The sequence below is a fragment of the Bos indicus x Bos taurus genome, chromosome 9, assembly GCF_003369695.1.
Source record: "Bos indicus x Bos taurus breed Angus x Brahman F1 hybrid chromosome 9, Bos_hybrid_MaternalHap_v2.0, whole genome shotgun sequence".
Lineage (NCBI taxonomy): Eukaryota > Metazoa > Chordata > Mammalia > Artiodactyla > Bovidae > Bos > Bos indicus x Bos taurus.
Window position 1 is genome coordinate 28,098,335 of NC_040084.1, and position 24,904 is coordinate 28,123,238.

Consider the following 24,904-nt stretch of genomic DNA (forward strand, 5'->3'; position numbering starts at 1 on the left):
TGATCTCATTCATCTAACACCAGCTTCATTGATGAAATTCTAGGGGCTGGAAAACCTGTTTCAACACAGGTTATGTTCTGAAGGATACAACTCCATTGAGAACTAGCCAGATAAGATTTATTATTTACTGTAATTAGGGCAAAACTGAATAGAGTTAAACCCATGTGAGAATTGGTCCTAAGTTCTAGGACTTTATCATTGAAATTTGAAGAGGAGTCATGCTAAAAAACAATGCAAAGTCTCTGATATTGTAATTGAATAAGGATGTCAATTGGCAAGTTCCATATACACACACTCACAAATGGTATACTTCATTACCTGGTTTATTAGCCTATCAGAGAGTTAATTTTTCCCTTTAATTCCAATTGGAATTTCATTATTCTCTGGCATCATTATGAACATAATAGAGCATACCTGATACACGGCTAAAGTTGAATGAGTGATGAACAGATTGCAAATACATCACTGCCTTTAAATCACAGCTGCTGTGGGCCTCTATGTTCTTAATAGAAGATTGTTGTTCAGATTATTGGGCAGATGGCCTATAGGGAGATATATTCAGCAAGTAAGTCTTTATAATATTTTAAGCCATCTCAGCAGGATGCTGAGAGAGCATAATGAAGTTTAGTAACATGAGTATTGAGGCCTGGTACTAATGGCTCTTCAGGGTCAGTATGTGATCTTCCAGTTTCAAGCATTGTATTTTTGGTTGCTCAGGTATTTACTTATATAAATCTTCTGCTCTGTTGACTCCTAACGAAGAGACTTGTAATTATGATGACATTTTAAGTACATTTCACTATAGCTCCCAGTTCTCACAGCAAATATATTGAATTTTTTAAAGACCAATTTGATTAGATCAGTAAATTAGATTGATCCAGTTAAATCAAAAATAGCATGACTTGTTATTTTTTACACTTCTACTTTGTGAAATGTTTTCTCTGTTTCAACAAGTGATATACATTACCTGACCCTGGAGTTCATATCCTTTTCTTTCTTTTATTACAGAACAATTGATAGCTAATACAGTATTTTATCGGGGCTTCCCAGGTGACACTGGTGGTAAATAACCCACCTGCCAATGCAGAAGACATAAGACATGTGTGTTAGATTCCTGGGTCTGGAAGATCCCCTGGAGGAGGGCATGGCATCTCACTCCTGTATTCTTGCCTGGAGAAGCCCATGGACAGAGGAGGCTGGCAGGCTACACAGTCCACAGGGTTGAAAGAGTTGGACACGAGTGAAGTGACTTAGTACACACAATATTTTATCTATTCTTACTACCAGAGAAAAGAACAGTAGATTAAAAACAATGGGAATTCTAGACTTACCCATATTGTATTAAGCTTTTCACCCCTACCCCGTGCCAGCATCAAGTTTAAAAACAGAGGGATTGAAAATAATCCAGTTCTAATAAGCCCATTTTATCCTCTGTCTGTTCTACCTTTCTTCCCCGGCTTCATCTTCAATTGCAGTTCTGAATGACATGTGCCCACCATAATCTTTCAGTGGTTTGCATTAGGCTGTACTCTGGGCTCAAAAGATTGCTCGGTGAGAATCACAGGACCTCTCAGGGATAAATCCTATTCTAGTATACTAGAGCCAAACTAATTAATAACTTGTGTGGGCCATTGAACTGTTCACTTCACACTTCCAGCCCATGTAATATGAGAATTGTTGTTGTAATATGAGAATATGTCTCCAAATAGAAGTGACATTATAGCTAAATACGAGTAAAATGACAAATGGCATTTATTGCATTCTTGTATGGAGTTGTTTATGAAATATTTTTCTAGTATTTGAATTACCTGCTTACATAATTAGGGTATTTACTCCTGAAGGAAATGAATGAGAAATTGCTTGCAGAGCACATTTGTTTTAGATCACAAATCTCACCCACTTTATTATACTTCCTGGTGAGAAACTGAATAGCAAGAAAAAGATTGTTTTTTGAGGGTGAGGTGGCAGGTATTAAGAAAAATTTAGTCAGAAGTTCTTTTTACTAACGATGCTAAGCACAGTGGTGTTTAATAAATATTTACTCAATAAATAAGTGTATAGTTTCAAGGATATGTTGCTTAAAAATAAGGTTTGTTTTTCTCTTATACATGAAATATAACCCTCTTACAGAAAAAAAAAGAAATTCAGAAAGAAGTTGCAAAACATCATTTTAATGACTGTAGTTTTCAATTATGTGTATATACTATGAATCCCCTGAACCATTCTCCTACTGCATGGAGGGTACTGATTAATACTCCCATTATTTAGAGGTATAAAACAATGTCAGAAACAAAGCATCTTTCTATGAGATAGGTTTGCATTTTTCTCCTTGGAAATCTATAAGTGAAATTATTGCTTCAGAAAGCATGCTCATTTTAATCACTTTCTAGATCTTTTTTTTTCCCAAGTTGCTCTCCTAAAATGTGTTTTCATCTTTCTACTTCTATGGAATTGTTATTATTTTCACCACACTATTTCTGTTGCTGATTATCATTTTCTCATAAAACAATTCAGTTGACCATCTAACTGCCTTTTGTGAACAGTCTCCTACTCACTGTCATCTTCAGTCATTTTAGGTCCATTTGTAAATATAATCATAGTCTGTCTATGTCACCAAAAAGCACACAAATCCATTAACTAGCCAAATGTTAGTGAATATCTGTTGGCGTAGGTTCTAAGCCAAATGATCGTCAGCCAGAGAACAGTTTACCTATCTTGTGCAAGTGCCAATTCATCGTTCATTATTATTATTCTATTTTCAATAATATTCAGAGCATTCCAAAGCTAACTTACAGAAGAGGTAAAAGAAAAAATAGGATAAAATATTCTAAACAAAAATCTAAGTTAAAGTGCCTCTATCCCAACAAAAAAAAAAAAAAAAAGAAAGAAAGATGCCTCCATCCTAAAATATAGAGAAGGAATTGGCCACCCACTCCAGTATTCTTTTCTGGAGAACCCCATGGACAGAGGAGCCTGATGGGCTACAGTCCATGGTGTCACAGGAGTTGGAAATGACTTAGCGACTGAACAACAATCCTAAAATAAACATGTTTTTAAAAACTTGTTTTTAATTTCAAGTGATAGGAACAGATAGTTTCATGGTATAAATACTGGAAATAATAAATTTCTCAGATATAAGCTGAATACCCAAAAGACTAAAAATTAAAGAGATGCCTTTTGATCACTGAATGCACATTACTACATAGCAATTACTAAGTAGATTTTGTGTTCATCAGTAACCCATGAGCCATCATCTCCTGTTTCTTTTCATTATAATAGGAGTCATTTCATGTTTTTATTGGAGATATATCAGTTCAAGGAGAGTACTGTGCGTTTCCCCTGGATTGCTATAGATTGAACAAATGAGGAAATTGCCAACTAAAATCAGGGATTCCAAACAATCTCTACTGAAATAGTATATCTACTCAATTTGACTTTTTATTAAAAGGTCATTAGCTTTGATAGACACAATGTACTTTCTTTGCAAATTAGGTATGAATATCTTCCTTCGTAGTTTTCTATATTTTATGCATCTAAAGTTTCTAGTTTCTCACTTCCGACCTTAACCTAATAATCCTCCTCTCAAAAACACAATAATTTATCTTTAAACCCCATGTTCTAGAAATACATCATGCAATCAATCCATTTCATTTAAAATGATTTCAGAGTGTATGGACATTTTGATGTGCACTTATCAGTTGCTGATTTTTCTTGTCTGCTTTATCAATAATTTATATTTGTGTTTTCAGATTCCAAGAAAACAAAAACACCTACAGAAGGTATTGGGAATATTTCCTTTTTCTGTCTTATGTTTAATGAACCCCAAGCAGAATTCCTTTTTAAAGGATTCCCATGAAAGAAAAAAATATATATGGGATTAAAAAGAGAGAAATAATGAGAGACAAAGAGAAAGAGTTGAGTCTTTACTGACAATAATTCTATGAAAAATATTTGGCAGTTATTTTTAAAGAAATGTTAGCTGGACAAGAAATTGAGCCATGTTCAGTATCAAGCATTTATTTTGCTAGAAAGCATAAATTTAATTAATCTTGGATATACCAGCATCAATAAAACTGAATCATTTAAGTCTTGAATAGAATCATAAACTATGTGGCAAGTATACCTGGGTCTTCTGTATTTGTTTGTATGTGTTTATTTGTACAGAGTGTTTATATGTTCACATGTACTTAAAAAAGACTAAAATATATAATTATTTTAAATGATTAAACAGTATCATCTTAGATCCATTGTCAAATAATGCTTTACAATCAACTTATGGAAGCACCTATAATAGTCAACAATACCTCAGGTCAACACTTACTGTGAAATTTAAGGGGAGAGAATGGGGGGAGGGATTTAAAAAATTAAAATCAAATCAGTGTGTTGGGGGAGTATATTTTATCTTTGACAATTTCATGAGCAACAGTTTTCTATTTATATTTTTTTCAACAGAACTACCCAAGGGAAAAAGTAAGGAAATGCATGCAAAGTATATATTTTTTTCTATTTACTACAACTATTGGCTTGCTGTTATACTTAAACTTGTGGTTTTGAATCTTTCTTTTCAATGTTTTATGCATGGGAACTCTTTATTTTTTTCAGAATGAAAGAATATACAACCCAGGGAGGGGATGGTCAGAGTGAACTGAAAAGCATGGCACTCTAATTTCTTTGAGTCCTGTTCAAATTCATGCAGTCATCTAATAATATCCGCTGCTACTGCTGCTAAGACACTTCAGTCGTGTCCGACTCTGTGCGACCCCATAGACGGCAGCCCACGAGGCTCCCCCGTCCCTGGGATTCTCCAGGCAAGAACACTGGAGTGGGTTGCCATTTCCTCCTCCAATGCATGAAAGTGAAAAGTGAAAATGGAGTCGCTCAGTCGTGTCCGACCCTCAGCGACCCCATGGACTGCAGCCTTCTAGGCTCCTCCATCCATGGGATTTTCCAGGCAAGAGTACTGGAGTGGGGTGCCATTGCCTTCTCCGATAATATCCACAGTCATCACCAAAAAATATAACTTTGTTCCATTAACCAAAAGGGTATTATATTATGTTAGTGTAAATGTAGTCTCTGTAATCTGGTTAGTTCTGTAGTTGAAAATAGAAGAGAAATTCTATTTCAGGCTAGATTTACAGTCTCTTTTCTGCTTTCTTTCTTCTTGTAATCCATAAATATTTTGGTGTGTTTGCATGGTATATGACATTTTGTCCATAAAATGATTCTTTTTCCCTACAAGCACTATGAGCTCTGTGAAACTGCTTTGTTTAGGATGCATAACTTAGGCAGCACCCAGTGTTTAACACATATTATTAAAGCTTGCTTGCCGACAGTTCAGTAAAGCTTGATACTTTGAGGTTGTGTCTTTTGCAAATGTATACTCTTCTCTGAAGATACAGGGTATGTTGAACAGACAGAAACAAAAATTATCAATTTAATCCTGTTCAATTAGCCATTAAAAGCCATCAATTCCCAGGTATGTAGTACTTTAAGAATTCTAGGAGAAATTAAAAACATGTTTAAAAATATATACCAATTAAAAAAAATTTATGTGCCCTCTGGTCTGGCAAAACTTAGGGCATTGAGACTCCTCATGTCATAAAAGTGCTCTAGAAAGTCCTGTGAAGAGAGTCATGAAATTGTACTGCAGCTCAGCCAGGGGGAGCAATCTATCTACAGAGAAGTTTGTGATCCTTCAGTCCTAGATTTCTGTGTGGGCACAGCATCTGGTGGGCAGTGGCATACTGATATAGAAAACACTCTATACACCACTTCACCAGCAGGGAAATGGAGGACAACTGGAGATTTGAAAAATGGTGTTAAGTAACATATTTATGTAACCTTAAGGCACTCACTTTATTACAATCTATATGATTCAAAAGTTCCCACAGACACTGTGACTCCTTGATAATCTTCACAGTATTGATATATTTGATAAATAAACATGCCTTCCCAGACATTTGTTTAGCATCCCAACTGTCTCCCTCCTTGGGAAGTTCTGTGGGTTGTGACTTGGACAGTAATAAGGACAGGAAAAAAGAGTTTTCCTCGAAATACATTTTTTGCTCTAGTTTATCATCTGGACCTGCTTTTGTTGTTCTTATTGTCATATCGTTGAATTTATTGGATTTAGTAACATATTTTTTTACTTCAAGATTACTTTATTCAGTTATACTTCTCCAATCCTATATTCTTATTTTGCTATAACCACAACTTGTTGGTTATTTATTTTGTTTTGTTTTTCAGTTTAATACAAATCATGGTAGAGGAAATGGGGGAAGTGTACATGGGACCTTCCTGTGTATAGTTTTGTCAATTCTAATGATCTATATTTTTTTCAAAATAAAACGTAAAAAAAATTTTAAAATCAGTTGTAAATATCATTTCACAGTCCCTGTAGATATAAGGGTAATTTTTTTTATTTATTAAGACAATTCAATAATTACATCTTGAATTATCCCATATAATAAATGTTTGACAGCCTTTTCTTGCATATCATCCCAAATTAACACAGGTGTTTTTCTACTTACAGAATAATATTCTGATATGATTGGAAGACCCTTATTTTAACTTTGAAATCTCACAGACAGCTCGTAATCGATTTTGATGCATACCCAAATCTACTTCCAGTATTTTTTGATTGTTATCACTTTAGAAATTTCTTAGAAATATTTTTGTAGTTGGTGGTTCAGCTCAGCAATAAGTTAAGCAATGCATTTAATTACTCCATGTTTTCCAGACAATTTTTGGTAAAGTTCTTAATTGTGTTGTTAATTTTAACTAAGTCACCTGTGCTTCTTCCTTTTGACTTGTAACACTTGGTCAAGCCATCCGTTTTATTTGTTTTATTGTCTGCCTGCTATCTTGGGAGTGGCTAAATCACTCATTATACCCTCACAACTACAAACCTGGTAAAAAAAAAACTGTATACCTGAGAGATCAATGAGATGACCTTAGGAGGTTCGATGACACTCTATGTTTCTAAATAAAGTTCTAAGAACTCTTTCAGCATAAACATCTTCTAGTGTCAAAAATATATGCACCAAATAAAACTTAAAGAAATCTCATTCTTTTTCTTTAAAAAATCAGATATAAATGTGTCTATGTTAAAGCATTTGACAATCGTTTAAATTAACTTGACAAGCTTGTCAAGGCAAAATAAGTAAGAATAGAAATGTAGATAATAGCACTTCATATAAAATTAGTACCTGCACTTCATATAAAATTAGTGCTTATTTTAACATAAATGTCACCTTAATCTTGAGGCCAGAATAATGCTTTGTCTCATATAATACTGGAAAAAGTGGGTTCTTAAAAAGAAACACTGTCTGAAAAGGACTCTGTAAGAAGCATTTGTCCTAAAAACAAGGGAAGTGTGTTTTGCTTATTCCTGAAAATTCTTAGTCTATTTTTAGTGTCTTAAATCTGCCTCAGCAAAGCCTTTGTCTTAGCTAAACAAATATCTTTTCAATACAAGAAAATTTCACCTTATAATAAAAAGTTCAGAAGTCTGTTCGTCCTTATCTGAGGATTATTTTAAAGCAACTGCAACAATTATCCTTATTGCTTACTTTTTATCCCAAATTTATTTCATATTGATCTGCTACTGCTACTAAGTCACTTCAGGCGTGTCTGACTCTGTGCGACCCCATAGACAGCAGCCCACCAGGCTCCCCCGTCCCTGAGGTTCTCCAGGCAAGAACACTGGAGTGGGTCGCCATTTCCTTCTCCAATGCATGAAAGTGAAAAGTGAAAGGGAAGTCGCTCAGTCGTGTCTGACTCTTCGTGACCCAGTGGACTGCAGCCTATCAGGCTCCTCCGTCCATGGGATTTTCCAGACAAGAGTACTGGAGGGGGTTGCCATTGCCTTCTCCACATATTGATCTAGTCAGTAAGAAAATTTAAACTTTTTCCATCCTTTATAGACCTTATGATATCTTTCTAGATTCTTATCCATGAAAAATTTTAATTCCTCTCATATTCAGAACATCTTTATTGCTGTTCTATGAGGAAAAACTGAGAAATGGAAAAACTTATTTTAAATATACATCAATATTAGTCTTCATGGCAGCTATTATTGGTGCAATACTGCACTAGTACATGCATGTTTCTTTGTGTTAGAACAATTAAGTTGGAAAATAAAATTGGAATAATAATAACAAAAATACTATATTTCAGAACAGGAAAAGAAAGAACAACACGTGGAACCAGGTAACTGTTTTTAAATTCCTCCATCCTCTTAATTTTGAGATATTAATTTGCAATTAAATACTAAAATGCCATCAAATAGCATGGAATGTTAATTTTGTTTTTCTTTTCTTGTTTGATTCAGCAAAGTCACCAAAGAAGGAACAGTCAGGTGAGTCAGACTGGGGCTGCAGGGGTCTTTCTATCTGATGTCCAGGCTTTATTAATGCTGCAGCCTCAGACAGGGGGTAAGGACCAAAATAGGTGGAAAGGGCAGGAAATCCTTCCATCTTATGAGATGTTATTTTTCCAAGCTCTGGACATAGAGTTAGTGTCAAGGCCATGTAAGAAAATGGAAGCCGAGTAATATGTTACATTCTTGCTACTCAGCGTGTGTTCTGTGAACCAGCAGTGTAAGGGTCTCCTGAGAGATTGTTAGAGATGCAGAATCTCTGGCTCCAGAGATTCTGAATCAGAATCTGAAACTTCCTAACATCCCCAGTGGATTTGTCAATGCAGTGTGTGAGAAGCCCCATTATAGTCTAGTGTGAAAAACAAAAATAAAAGCAAAACCCTTCCTGTAAGTGCATCTGATCTTGCTTTGTTTTTAAATATGAAATATTTAATTCTAGCAAATATTCTCTGTCTATTCAAAATGTTCTTTACTGACACATCTTGAGTACGTAGGGGAGTTGCAGTGAGAGAAGTAGATTATGTCTCCAACCTATTTACATTTGAATGAGGGAAAAAAAAAAAAACAAATTGAGAATCAGACAAGCAGAAAAACACACATACAAACAAACAAAAACTAAGAATTCAGTTCCTGTAGATATCAAATGATTTTCTTAAAGTTTCCAGGCATTTAACTTGCCCTGTTGTTTCAAATGAAAATAAATGTATTTCCTGATCAAGGAAATTTAATGATCTGTGTGTGTATGTGTGTAGGTAGTCATAGCCTCATATAATGTCCATTAGTCACTCCTCCCATCATAATATATTTAAATGGAAATAGCATTTACATTAGTGATACATTAAAATAAAAATTGGGTTTCCCAGGTGGCACTAGTGGTAAAGAACCTGCCTGCCAATGCAGGAGATGTAAGAGACTCAGGTTTGATCCTTGGGCTGGGAAAAAACCCTGGAGGAAGGTACAACAACCCACTCCAGTATTCTTACCTGGAAAATTCTATGGACAGAGAGACTAGCTGGCTGCAGCCCATAGGGTCGCAGAGTTGGACCCAAATGAAGTGACTTAGCACACATGCACAAAATAAAAATTTTCAATATTATGTAAATAACCAAGCAAATCTAGCTAAATTACTTCTACCTGTATCACAAACCATAGCAAGTCAGATTCAAAACCACATTTCTTATTCTTCTTTCAGGTTTGTAAAACTTCCTCAGCAAACCCAAATCATTTAGGTGATTCTCCAACTAGTTCCCATGGCATCATTTTATTTTCCATATAAAAACACTTAACATACTTTTATGATCATATTACCTTTTCTATTTCCCAGTTTAAATAGAAATTAGAAGATAAGGATCGTTTTTTATATATTTATCCCCACAGTGCCTATTATAATGTCAGGAACATTTTGGGCACTTGATAATGTTTGATTGGATGAAAAAAAAATTATCACATATGATAATATATTTTTGAAAAAACATAAACATGAATAACTCTTAAATAATTTATTATATGTAATAATCCCACTTTCACCACATTAGGTATTCCAAGGTAATGTTCCCACCATTTGGCCATAACATATATTCTTACATGTGTACATATGCAGAAAGTTGAATTAGAGCATACATCAGAGAAATAGAAACATGGAGAGACATGAAGAATGATGATAGGTATAATCAGTTTTAAGAGTTTTAATAGCTAAACATTACTATCCAATATTTGACAAAATGCAGTAATTTAAATTTCTTGAAATCTTTTTCTCGCAACTATTGGATAATTGATTGATTCACTTTCTTCTTTTCATTCCATTTTGAGACTTTAAGGAAACTGCATTGGCTTATATATAAAATCAATCAGATTCTTATATAATTTAAAATGGAAAACAAAATGAATGAGTCATGAATGAGCATTCTGTGTAGGGAGAAGGTATATGAATATCAGAAATCTGTGGTTCATAAAAGTAGAAGTGAAAGTTGCTCAGTTCTGTCCCACTCTTTACTACCCCATGGAATTCTCCAGGACAGAATACTGGAGTGCATTGCCTTTGCCTTCTCCAGGGGATCTTCCCAACCCAGGGATTGAACCCAGGTCTCCCTCACTGCAGGCAGATTTACCATCTGAGCCACAAGAGAAGCCCAAGAATACCAGCGTGGGTAGCCTATCCCTTCTCCAGTGGATCTTCCAGACCCAGGAATCGAACCGGGGTCTCCTGCATTGCAGGCAAATTCTTCACCAACTGAGCTATCAAGGAAGCCCTAATATATTTAAGTTTTATAAAAGAAAATAGCACAACATTGTATGTTCTTTTTCTCAGATATATTTTTTTCTTTAGTTTACAAGGCTATAATATAGTCTTTTTTAAAAATGAAAATAGCTGTAAAACTATTTTAGAGAGATCCAAGGACACTTATAACTGATTTAGATCTTATTATTTTTTTTTTGTCCTTAACAGCTCCAAGTGAAAAACACATTAAAGCAAGTATGTTGACTAAAACTTGAAAAAACAAAAAGCGTATTTCAGCAGCTTACTCATTTAACTTTCTGCTTAGACAATGCTAATGCTAATTTTTAAGGCTGACTTACCAAATGTTCCTTGCTCTGATTATGTGTTGTGTTAAACAAATATGCATACTTACTCAACTTTGTATTGTTTTGTGAATCAGTTTTTCTCAAAATTTACCTATAGAACTTTCATTTGTAAATGTTAATTTGTCTAGATCATAACATCTTTTTGAATTGTTTGTATTTTTGTTTCCCATTGTACAGAATGATAAGTGATCTCTTCAGTTTTTTTAAACAAATAGACAGTTTTCCTAATGGTTAATCACTTGATCAAACCAGGAGGCAACATAATTTGTCTACTAGTGAAAGTTATTGTGTATTTAATGGAATGAAGAAGCTCCCTACAATTTTATTATTTATTTATTACTCTTACAATATCATAATTTTTTAAGGCTTTTATCTTCAAAATTTTTTAAACTTATATATTTTTAATTGAAGGATGATTGCTTTACAATATTGTTTGTTTCTGCCATACATCAACATGTATCAGTCATAAGTGTATATATATGTCCCCTTCATCTTGAACCTTAGATTTTTAATAGCTATCAACTGGTAGCTGTAACATACTGTGGCATTTGCATCTGTGAAACTTTGACAATACACTAAAGAATAAATGCTGTTTTCTTTGTTGGTATTTCTCAATTAGATGAAGTATCTAACAGATTGTCATTAATGATAATTATTTTAGGAAAAATGGTGTGTGAGCTTAGAAAAAAAAATATTCTTTCAGCTTCTCTAAACTTTGTCTATAAGATTTAAGATCAAACCACATTTTTATGCATGGTGTAAATATGTTTATATTTTCCTTTTGATTTAGAGGTACATAAGTATTAACGGTAGTACTAGTACAAAAAGAGAATGCATGTTTTATTTACTGCCAGGTTTTTGAGACAGAGTATGTCATTGGTGAATATATCAGAGAAAAATGGAAGATATAATGTTGTGTAGCTTGGTGTCTTTTTAAAAAATTACAGTTAAAAGTGTTTACATAGACATTTTAGACCTTAAGGAAAGGTGTAACATGAATCTAAAATTCCATTTATGTTTTCATGAAAATTTTTAGTTGAATATAAGCTGATTAGAACTTGATATTACTGAGTATTTAGTATGCTAATACTCAGTCTGTAGAAATGCATAATCAAGAAAATATATAAAACAAAATTGATAATTTTGCTGCAGTGGTTCAGAACTTTAGATTGGAGATTACTCTGAAAATGAACATTTTCTTCCTAGGAAAATGTGACATTTAGATAAAAATACTCATTTGCAATGAAAAAAAAAATTCTGTAAGTTCTGCTATCTATGAAACACTATCCAATCAAGTTTTGAAGAGATCAGCATCTTTTGCAGGAAATTAACAAATTTAGCTTGCCAAATCATCTTAGACTCAATATAAAAGTCTCAAAAGAATTGATATCCATTTCCTTATATAGTTGAATGATTTGAACTTGACATAGGCATTATCTCCCAGTATAAAGTTAATTAAAAACAATTCATAAATTATTTAAAATCTCTGCTAGCAATGTGACTGTCCATTTCCCCAAATAAGAAGTTGTTTTGTTTTGTTTTGTTTTGTTTGATCTTGAAACCACACAACAGAAGAATATTTCCATAGCTTCCATATATGGTGAGATATTTATAAAGTTAATGCCTAAGTCATCACATTACAAATACTATTGAAAATTCCTTCTGTTACTTACAAAGTATGGGGCACATAGTATTTTGTATGTAACCTGAATATTCAGGATATGATTTTACATTATCTTAAGTTATGAGAGCAAGTGAGGAAGTGAGATGTATAGTTTAATATAAATTAAGTATTTATGGGATAATTGAGTTAACAAGGAAAGGTGAGATTGACACCACTAGTGCAAATCTATGGGAAAAGTAAAAGGTAATTTGTCTTCAGCACTCAATTAAAGGAAATAACTAGAATGTGAATTGAATTTGTGGTGTAGAATTATTTGTTCTAGGTCCTAAGGAAGCCAAAATCAGTATAAGAAAAACACTGGAGGACTTAGACTACTTTGGAGCTGTATCAGTACAGGGTGGATGTTCTCATGGTGTCATAAGCTTGAAGAAAAGAGAAATCATTCAGGTTCAGTGATGTAGCATGCACTACGGAAGGGCACTTACTGCTTCCACATGTAAAGTTATGCATCAGTGATTATGTGGATGGAGCAGGAGTGCCTTTTACCAACAGAGATGACAAACCTAGATTTACAATTTCTGCAGGTCGATAAAGATTCCATTATAATTGTTATTGTTCAATCACTAAGTTGAGTCCGATTCTTTGTGACCCCATGAACTGCAACACACCAGGCTTCCCTGTCCTTCACTATCTCCTGGAGTTTGCTCAGACTCATTTCCATTGAGTTGATGATGCCCTCCAACTATCTCATCCTCTGTTGTTCTCTTCTCCTCCTGCCCTCAATCTTTCCCAGCATCAGGGTCCTTTCCAGTGAGTTGGATCTTCACATCAGGTGGCAAAAACACTGGAGCTTCAGCTTTAGCATCAGTTCTTTCAATGAATATTCGGGACTGATTTCCTTTAGGATCAACTAGTTTGATCTCCTTGCAGTCCAAGGGACTCTCAAGAGTCTTCTCCAGCACCACAGTTCAAAAGCATCAATTCTCCAGCACTCAGTCCTTATGGTCCAACTCTCACATCCATACATGACTACTGGAAAAACCATAGCTTTGACTAGACGGACCTTTGTTGGCAAAGTAATGTCTCTGCTTTTTAATATGCTGTCTAGGTTTGTCATAGCTTTTCTTCTAGGGAACAAGGGTCTTTTAATTTCATGGTTGCTATTTCCATCTGCAGTGATTTTGGAGCCCAAGAAAAAAAGCCTGCCACTGTTTCCATTGTTTCCCCATCTAATTTGCCATGAGTGATGAGACCTAATGCCATGATCTTCGTTTTTTGAATATTGAATTTTAAACAGTTTTAAACAGCTTTTTCACTCTCCTCTTTCACCTTCATCAAGAGACTCTTTAGTTCCTCTTCACTTTCTGCTATAGGGTGTTATCCTCTGCATATCTGAGGTTATTGATAATTCTCACGGCAATCTTGATTCCTGCTTGTGCTTCATCCAGCCCGGAATTTCACATGATGTACTCTGCATATAAGTTAAATAAGCAGAGGGACAATATACAGCCTTGACGTACTCCTTTCCCAATTTTGAACCAGTCCATTGTTCCATGTCTGGTTCTAACCATTTCTTCCTGACCTGCATACAGATTTCTCAGGAAACAGGTAAGTTGGTCTAGTATTCCCATCTCTTTAAGAATTTTCCACAGTTAGTTGTGATCCACACAGTCAAAGGCTTTCTCATAGTCAGTGTAGCAGAAGTAGATGTTTTTCTGCAATTCTCTTGTTTTTCTCTTCAATGCAAAATGTTGGCAGTTTGATCTCTGGTTCCTCTGCCTTCTCTAAATCCAGCTATACATCTGGAAGTTCTCAGTTCATGTACTGTTTAAGCCTAGCTTGAAGGATTTTGATCTTTAGCTTGCTAGCATGTGAAATTAGTACAATTGTGCAGTAGTTTGAACATTCTTTGGCATTGCCTTTCTTTGGAATTGGAATGAAAATTGACCTTTTCCATTGTCATACTGCATTAAAAAAAAAGCCTCAACACACCCAGTTCTCCTTCCTGCAGTCCACTGCACATCCCCCCCAACTCCTTACCACCACATTGGATAATGATATAGGGGTTGATGATTATGACTAGTTATTTTCAAGAAGGAAGGGGATGAAACAAGTAGGTTTTTAGATGCAGATCTTTTACACTACTCTTGGTGATCAAGAGGGAATATAGTAGACAGTGCTTAGCAAATACATTAGACATCATTCTCTTTTTCCCAAAGAACACTTCAAGGACCAGTATTCTTCAAACCCTTGTAGAGTACTGCCATACATTCCTCTTATCAAGGACAGCAGGGCTTTGATAATGTTTTCTTGTGCATATTTGACTAGCCTGTGGTCAGTTTGAATTATGAGTAAAAAAGATAACAAAGACAAGATCAGAGCCAAAGTCTAGTTATTTTTAATTGTGGGTCTAAATTTGAATTAAATGACAACAATCAGGAATTTTTCATTTCTTGATTTTAGCACCACACTAGATTTTTGTTATGCTCAGACACCAAGCCTGACTCTGCTTATCACCTTAACTACATGTCAATACCTAACCTGCGTGAGTCACACATCTACACACATCTATCTCTTGATCTACCAATATATGTCATGATCTTCCAGGAATATCCAGTATGCAGAACTTAAAAATAAAGTACCTTTGAATTTATTCAAATATATGATACTAGAAGACTATTTGGGAACAGCTTATATTACTTAGAAAGTGACATGGCTTTTTTACTCAGTTTAAATATTCTGTCATGGAAATTGCTGGGGAAAAAGATCTATAGGCCTAAACTAATAGATCTGATATCAGTGAGATGTGTCTAGACCACAGGTTGCATGTCCTATATGACACTGTATCTCAGTCATTTAGGGCAGACTGGGTATATTCATATTATTCCAGAATAATAATTACTAGCAACTCTTTTCACCTGCTTAGTTTGGATGATAAATTATATGATCACTACCCAAATCACATATGATGCTGCCTGATTGAACTTAAAATAGCACTGATACAATGCCAGGTGCTGGTTTGGGAATTTACGTACCATAAAAACTAGACTGTGATAGACCTGGGACTGATTTAGATTGTAGGGCAAGATATGCTTCTTGTTTAATCCTACTTATAAAGCCACAGTTGGTGTCCTGGGTGCTATCCTGAAACTGGAAAATGTCATGGTTTGGAGCTTAAGAATATTCATCAAGTTTGGTTCAAAGAAAACCAAGCTAGATAAAGAAGTACTAGTAGAAGAATCTGAGTTCAGTTTAGAACAAGGCAGCAGGGAGGAAGAGGAAAGAATTTCAAAGAGAAAATCAGAAATAAATTTTATGGAAGTATAATGAATACAGCAAAGTAACACTAAAATATATGACTATTGAGACAAGTGCTTTGTGACTTGAGTCTTATTAATAAAGCAATCTCTTGATATTGCGTTTTAAAGGGTAGCATGATAGTGGGGCAGATCTAAAGTTTTCCAGTAGGACAGGGACAAAAGAGACCTAAAATAATTCCACTTGATCAAAATCTGATGTAAGAAAAAACAGCCATTTCAATAGAGAATGGAGAGATTATTTTTGAGTATTGCTGATGCAGTTGGTATTTATTGCAAAGAAGTAATTTATTCCTAGGGCTTCCCTGGTTGCTTAGAAGTTAATGCGTCTGCCTGCAATGCGGAAGACCTGGGTTCAATCCCTGGGTCGGGAAGATCCCCTGGAGAAGGAAATGGCAACCCACTCCAGTGTTCTTGCCTGGAGAATCCCATGGACGGAGGAGCCTGGCGAGCTAGAGTCCACGGGGTTGCAAAGAGTCGTACACGACTGTACTTTGTACAACTTCAAAATATCAATTCTGGATGGTTTAGGAATTGAACAAAACAAGGCATTAAATAAGTATAGGAAGATATATTTTTATATTTTTTTGAAATACAGTTGAATCTCAAAAATTACATGCAAATTCAAGTTATAAAGAGTTTAATATATTTTATTATATTAAAATTAAATCCAATCAATAGATACCATAAAGAGATAAAAGACAAGCTGCTGCTGCTGCTGCTGCTAAGTCGTTTCAGTCGTGTCTGACTCTTGCGACCCCATAGACGGCAGCCCACCAGGCTCCCCTGTCCCTGGGATTCTCCAGGCAAGAACACTGGAGTGGGTTGCCATTTCCTCCTCCAATACATGAAAGTGAAAAGTCAAAGTGAAGTCACTCAGTCATGTCCAACTCTTCGCGACCCCATGGACTGCAGCCTACCGGGCTCCTCCGTCCATGGGATTTTCCAGGCAAGAGTACTGGAGTGGGGTGCCACTGCCTTCTCCAAAAGACAAGCTACATATGTGGAAAAGATGTTTGTAGCATATATTAGTAACTAGAGGTTAGTAGTGAAAAAAAAAAACTCTTAATAAAGGACAAAGAACTGGATAGAATAGTGGGTAGAAAAAAATGAGTAAAAGATATAAGCAAGTATCAAAAATAAAACAATAAAGACACAAAATGGCCTGAAAATATATCAAAATAGATTTAGTGTGTTACTAATAATGAAAATTTTCTTAAAATCACAGTAATACTATTTTATACGTATCAAATTGACCAAAAATGGAGGAAAATGTTCATTCTGGTGATGGTTATGCTATGAAACAATAGAAACTCTTACATATACTGTTGGTATGAATGTAAAACTTTGGGAAAATATGGCATTTATTTAGAGTTAAACGCGAGCACATGCTATGACTTAGCACTTTCACTTCTAAGAAAATTCTTGCACATTGCACCAGGATTCATATGCAGGAATATTCATAGCAGCATTATTTATAATAACACAAAATTGGACAGGACCCAGTGTTCATTGGCAGGGGAATGGATCCATAATATGTAGAATGTGTATACAGTGGGATACACTACACAGCAGTGAAAGCAGTCAACTACAGCTACTCCTATCAGCATGACTTGTGTAAAAAGTTAAACAGCTTATTTAAGTAAACGGTGGATCAAATAGGGCAGTGACAAAAACAGGAGGGCAACTCCACTCGTAGGGGCTGGGGCAAAGGTTTTGTACAGACTACCTGGAAGCAAAGCAAAAAAATATTAATTGGCTATGACATATATCGCCTTATTTGGGAAAATTTAGTTATTTGGCTCTTACGATAATTGCTCTTGAGTACCATTTTCTTGATTCAAGAAAAATCTTGTTTACTCTGCCTTTGGTTTCTTTATGTAGACCAGTAAAGGCACTAAAGCTGTTAAAATCTAGTAGGCCGTCTCGTTAAACTATTTTAACACTGCATCTCAGCACATTTTGAAGGAAGCCAATTACAAGAATTAAAAAATATAATTCAATTTATATAAAGTTTTATCACTAAACAATATAACTCAACCTGTGTATAATGGCTTTACCTTCGTTTGGAGATAAATTCATGTAATAAAATACTACAGAAAAATAAAGAAATGATTTATACAGAAATTAGGGCAATGATATTCTGAGATAAAGAGAGAGATATGCAAAGAGTAGTAAGACAAATAAGAGGTTTCAAAGGCTTTGGTGATACTGTATTACTTAAGCTTACCGGGGATTGGAAAGGTATGCATTTTTCACAAGGTTTGTATCTTGGAAGAGAATTTCTGTATTATTTAACAATTGGTTACAAAAAAATTCAAGCACGTTAAAGCTAAGTTTTCTCTGCTGCTTGCTTTGCTCTTAGGTGCCACATACATTTTATCCTTTAGGTAGTTTTAGTCTTGTCTGACTTCGAATACTATAAGGTATTGACCTGGCATGTCTAATATCCATTTCTTGTTCTTTAATACCTGAATTTACAGAGACTGAACGAACCAAAGAAGAGGTTGGTTCTGCCTCATCGAAAAAAGGTCAGTGCAGCTTAAAGAAAAAGATGTCATGACTGTAACATCTTTATGCTAAAGTTTCTAACTTAATGTATTGTTGAATGCTTATAGAAGAGCCTTATTTATTGATTTTACTATTTCGCTGATATGGAACAAAGTCACTTTCACAAGATTTGTAGTACCTATTTAACACGGTTTTGTCTTCAGTACTCTGATGCCAAACGTTTTTATTCTTTTAGGGTCATAAACTAGAGATAGTAATTATAGTCCAATTTTAAGTTAGTTTTTGAAAATAAAGTGAAGAAATGCAACTGTGTAAACTCCACAGGATCCAATCATCTGGAGAGCATTCAAACTTAGTACACTGATTTATATGTTTAGGGTTTGAACAAACAGAACTTTGACCAGTAGAACTTCCATGAACAATGCTCACTTTATGTAAGAATAGTGTAAGATTAGAAATTACATTCCTTGGGATGCTTGCCTGGAAGGAAACATATTAGGAAGCTTGGAATTTAAGTTTTTAAATCCATTTTTCTTGTCACATCTAATCAGAAGCAACCATTATGTGAATATTGACTCTTCTTAGTTGACACTCTAAAGAATAACTTTAAGAACATTAATATATGTTAAAAATATTCAGTATGATGAGAAATTTACATATTCTCCATTCAAAATAAACTGGGATAATTTTTAAATTTGTGATTTTGCTTTACAAATAGAAATGAAATCAATAATATATGCAGTGTCTTTGTAAGAATCTCAAGACACAGTTTAGCAACCCTATCCTCCACACACACACACACACACACACAAACACTACACACATACCCTTTCCCATATATGCCACTAAAATGACTTAACATTTTTCTTCTTAAAAGCTCTTTATTGCATATGCTCTTTAGGAAAATATGTATCAGGACTATAGGGAGATATAAAATATATATGATACATATCCACATTCCCAAGTTATATTTATACATATATATAAATGAATATGTGGATACATTGATAAATGTATATATTAGTTAATAAACTATAAATTAATATGTTAGTTATATAAATTAGTGTACAAGTTACTATACACATGTATATACTAATGAAAGACAAAAAATTAAAAGGTACTTAAAGGAAATATAAACTGTACTGTCTGATAATACCTAATTAGAATCAGTTGAATTATTTAATGGGTTTTCTTTTTCAAATATAATTCTACTTATTATTCTGAATTTATAGTAGACAGAAATAAAATCTGTTTCCTAGACGGCTCTTTTCTTAGTAACCTAGTATTTGTGATGTCATTTTTGTGATAAGTGACCACGATACCTGTTTCATTGACATGTTTTACTAGGTATCAATTTGCCGTAAGTGGCAGAGACTTGAATTTATTGGAAGCCCATATTAATATATGTCATTCTTTTATGAGGACTTATTCTAAAATCACTTTTGCTTGTCAGCATTAAGTGTAATGTGTGAGTAAAACCTGGGTGCTTCAGAATGGATAATTCCATGGTGTCAATAACAAGGCTAAGGGTCTAAATACAGATTCAGAGAAAGTCATAATCTAGGAATGGATACAGGGTACATGGATCTAGTAAGTAACTATAAGGTAAGTACATCTATATATGTTAAAGCAAGAACAGAAGGAAGGCAGAATTGTATTCAAAATCTTCAGCCATGAATGAAACCAGTGGGATGTCCAAGTAGTAGTTATATGGATTTTATCTGGAATTAGATTTCACATATTGAGCGTCAAGAAATCTTTGATTGTCAAGACAGTCTGGAGACAGAGTTAAAAGGAAAGATTCGAAAACTAGTAGCTGACCCATACACAGATTCTGAATCACTTGGAGCCTAGATATTTAGGGTAGAAATATGAGCACACATAATATGGAGTTAGTCAAGTCCCATTCGAGTAAACAGACATACTGAATTAACATTGAATCTTAATTAAGTGAATTCACTGAAATATTCAACCAAGAATGATCTCTGAGTTTAGAGTAAGGCCAAACATTTTGGTTGGGATTAATTAGAACTGATTGCTAGGCTCAGAATGAAATGCAAGGAGGTAAATAACCTGTTTATGAAAATGGAATATTGGCATTATTTACTTTGCCTCTAGTTAATTAGATCTCATACCTCAATCATTAATTTAAATATGACTCTATGTATTAGATTTCCTTCCAGCTATAGAAAATGAACAGAAACAAGTGTTCCTTCCAAAGCCATCATAAACATTTTGAAACTCAGGTAGGGACCAGTCTGACAAGTGACAAATAACATTCAAAGGAGACTCTTCTCATTTGTCAGGTAGTTTCATTTCTCCTTATCAGTGATGATTAATCACACATGAAATATATATTGTTTTATCATATATATAGTAACCAGCCCCCAATCTCCTTTAGGCTTTCTTTGTTTTTAAGATACTGGACTTTGTTATTCTATATTGAGGCTTGAACTAGGAACTGTGTTACAATGTTAAGTGGAAATTACTGATTTTACAATCGTTTTAAATGTTCAAAGTTAGAAAAATAATTAAATATTTTAAATTAATCACAATGTGCCAGTTTATATCTAGTATAAATTGTTTAATCTTAAGCTTGCTTTAAAATCAAATTTTATTTGGAGATATATAGTATTAAATCATCAATATGATAATTATCTTACTGTTTTATATTTGTTTTGAAGTTTTCAAATACCTTTCATTTTCATTCAACATATACTTGTGGGTCATACACTATGTGAAAACTTAAGGAAATATTCAGATATTACTTGAGCAATTAAAATCATGAATATATGAATCTTGATTGACACCATGAGTTATTTAGGCCTCTTTTTTTTTTTTTTTTTTGCTTTCAGCTAAATGTTTTCCATATGATCATAGTTTATGTTTGAAAGCCAACAGCGTAAATAGATAAATAGAGATAAAATGCCATAGGAGTTTAAAAATTATTCTTACCTGAGGAAAAGCAAAAGATTTGCTGTAAAAGGTGACTTTTAAATTTAAGCCATAAATAACAGGTAGACTTTAGTTATATAATAATTAGTTTAAAGAGTATCTTGGGCCTAGGTAACAGAGGAAGGCAAAGCAGAGGGAAACTGCATGTCTATGAAGAGTAATAACAATCTCAAGAATACAATATGAATTAATACAACTTGTGCTAATAATGCTGTAAGGGGGCCTGATTTTAAAATTCAGCTCTATCTTATGAGCACTAGGGAGTCAATGAAGAATCGTAAGTATAGGAATGATACTCAGACTTTTGCTTTAGAAAATTAATAGATGCTTGCTCCTTGGAAGAAAAGTATGACCAACCTAGACAGCGTATTAAAAAGCAGAGATATTACTTAGCCAACAAAGGTCCGTCTAGTCAAAGCTATGGTTTTTCCAGTAGTCATGTATGGATGTGAGAGTTGGACTATAAAGAAAGCTGAGCACTTAAGAATTGATGCTTTTGAACTGTGGTGTTGGAGAAGACTCTTGAGAGTTCCTTGGACTCTCAAGGGATACAACCAGTCCATCCTAAAGGAAATCAGTCCTAAATATTCATTGGAAGGACTGATGCTGAAGCTGAAACTCCAATACTTTGGCTAACTGATGTGAAGAACTGACTCATTTGAAAAGACCCTGAAGCTAGGAAAGATTGAAGGTGGGAGGAGAAGGGAATGACAGAGAATGAGGTGGTTGGATGGCATCACTGACTCAATGGACATGAGTTTGAGTAAACTCTGGGATTTAGCAATGGACAGGGAGGCCTGGCATGCTGCAGTCCATGGGGTTGCAAAGAGTTGCACACAACTAAGCGACTCAACTGACTGACTGAACTAAGGCTAGTTAGGACATTTTGGCAATGATGTAGTCAATGTGCATTAGGATCTGATATTAGTCATGAAATTGGAAAGAAGGGATATTATATGAGCACTATTATAAAATAGATTCTATGGAACTTGACAACTGTCCAACTTTACAAGGGAAAAATTCAGAAATTATCTAATAAAAAGTTTTGAATCTGAGTACTAGAAGAATATTGGAGGAGGAAAGGGCCACCCACCCCAATATTCTTGCCTGGGAAATACCATGGAGAGAGGAGCCTGGTGGGCTACAGTCCATGGGGTCACAAAGAGTCAGACAAACTTAACTACTAAACAACAACAACTAGAAGAATATTATTTAATATAAATATGAAATGATAAAAATGAAAATGAGTAAGAAAATGAGTAATAATGAGTAATAAAAATAAAAAAGAAAGATAAAAATAAACTATTTTGTGAGAGAAGACAAGATTAATTTTAGACATATTTAAAGTGCTGTGGCACATGCAAGTAACATCAAGTGAATTAAGTCAGACAAAGGCATGTATCACCTAATTTTACTCATGAGTAGAATATAGAAAACAGAAAACTAAAATAAGTCAACAAAGAAAACAAAACCTAACATGTAGATAGAGAGATCAGAATCGTGGGGAAGGTGCAGCAGGGATGAATGTGTAAATACGATAGTAATGATTGGAAACTAAATTTTTGGTGATGAGCATTCTGTAATGTATTCAAAAGTAGAAATATAATCTTGTACACATGAAAGTTACATAACATTATTAATCAATGTTACCTCAATAGTATTATATAGTAAGACATAAATACTAAAGCCACTAGCTTTAATTTGAGAAAGCATCTTTTGGTATCTTTGTAATAAAAGTGAGATTGAAGTTTGCTATAGGCTGGAACTTTGCAGGTAAATTAAACAGTGATAAAGTAAATAAAAAGAAAACAAACCTGAAACTATGGAAAACCAACTTCTCCACCTAACAGTTCATTTCAGGACTCTCTGTCCATAATCAAGGCATTACTGTATAAGAATGGTAGCTACTTTGTTTCCTTAGTAGCTGGAATCTCTGAAGGTGTGCAGCACAAATCTACTTTTTTCCCTGAAATAGACCCCTCCAAATGTTGATCAATATGAATGGTGTGATCCAAATGGTGTGATCACCCATCTAGAGCCAGACATCCTGGAATGTGAAGTCAAGTGGGCCCTAGGAAGCATCACTATGAACAAAGCTAATAGAAGTGATGGAATTCCAGCTAAGCTACTATCAAATCCTAGAAGATGATGCTTTGAAAGTGCTGTACTCAATATGCCAGCAAATTTGGAAAACTCAGCAGTGGTCACCAAACTGGAAAATATCAGTTTTCATTCCAATCCCAAAGAAAATCAATGCCAAAGAATGTTCAAGCTACCGCACAATTACACTCATTTCACATGCTAGCAAAGTAATGCTCAAAATTCTACAAGGTAGGCTTCAACAGTATGTGAACCATGAACTTCAGGATGTTCAAGCTGGATTTAGAAAAGACAGAGGAACCAGAGGTCAAATTGCCAACATCTGATGATGGATCATAGAAAAAGCAAGAGAGTTCCAGAAAAACATCTACTTCTGCTTTATTTACTATGCTAAAGCATATGACTGTGTGGATATCAACAAACTGTGGGAAATTCTTCAAGAGATGGGAATACCAGACCACCCTATCTGCCTCCTGAGAAACCTGTATGCAGGTCAATAACCAACAGTTAGAACTGGACATGGAAAAACAGACTGGTTCCAAATTGGGAAAGGAGTACTTCCAGGCTATATATTGTCACCCCGCTTGTTTAACTTATGTGCGGAGTACATCATGCAAAATGCTGGACTGGATGAAGTTCAAGCCTGAATCAAGATTGCCAGTAAAATGTCAATAACCTCAGATCTGCAGAGGACACCACCCTTATGGCAGAATGCGAAAAGGAACTAAAGAGCCTCTTGATGAAAGTGAAAGAGGAGAGTGAAAAAGCTGGCTTAAAACTCAGCATTCAAAGACTAAGATCATAGCATCCAGACCCATCCCTTCATGGCAAATAGATTGGGAAACAATAGAAGCAGTGACAGATTTTTCTGGGCTCCAAATTCACTGCAGATAGTGACTGCAGCCATGAAATTAAAAGACACTTATTCCTTGGAAGAAAAGTTATGACAAACCTAGATAGCATATTAAAAAGCAGAGACATTACTTTGCCAACAAAGGTCTATATGGTCAAAGCTATGGTTTTTCCAGTAGTCAAGTATGAATGTGAGAGTTGGACCATTAAGAAGGCTGAGTACTGAAGAATTGATGCTTTTGAACTGTGGTGCTGGAGAAGACTCTTGAGAGTCCCTTGGACTGCAAGATCAAACCAGTCAATTCTAAAGGAAATCACTCTGGAATATTCATTGGAAGGACTGATGCTGAAGCTGAAGCTCCAATACTTTGGCCACCAGATGCAAAGACCTGGCTCATTAGAAAAGACCCTGATGCTGGGAAGATTGAAGGCAGGAGGTGATGGGGGTGACAGATGATGAGATGGTTGGATGGCATCACTGATTCAATGGACATAAGTTTGAGCAAGCTCCAGGAGGTGGTGAAGGACAAGGAAGCCTGCAGTCCATGGAGCCACAAAGAATTGGATAGGATTTAGCAACTG

At 34.8% G+C, this 24,904-nt stretch overlaps 1 protein-coding gene across 1 annotated transcript in view; it reads left to right on the forward strand.

Annotated features, from left to right (window-relative positions):
• Positions 1-8,064: 8,064 nt before the first annotated feature.
• Positions 8,065-24,904, forward strand: part of LOC113898891 (triadin-like) — a 92,867-nt gene continuing 76,027 nt past the window's right edge. The window contains exons 1-5 of the mRNA XM_027552194.1: positions 8,065-8,080; positions 8,179-8,211; positions 8,333-8,359; positions 10,827-10,853; positions 18,388-18,435. Of these exons, the coding sequence (XP_027407995.1) occupies positions 8,065-8,080; positions 8,179-8,211; positions 8,333-8,359; positions 10,827-10,853; positions 18,388-18,435 (151 nt within the window). The remainder of the gene's footprint in view (positions 8,081-8,178; positions 8,212-8,332; positions 8,360-10,826; positions 10,854-18,387; positions 18,436-24,904) is intronic.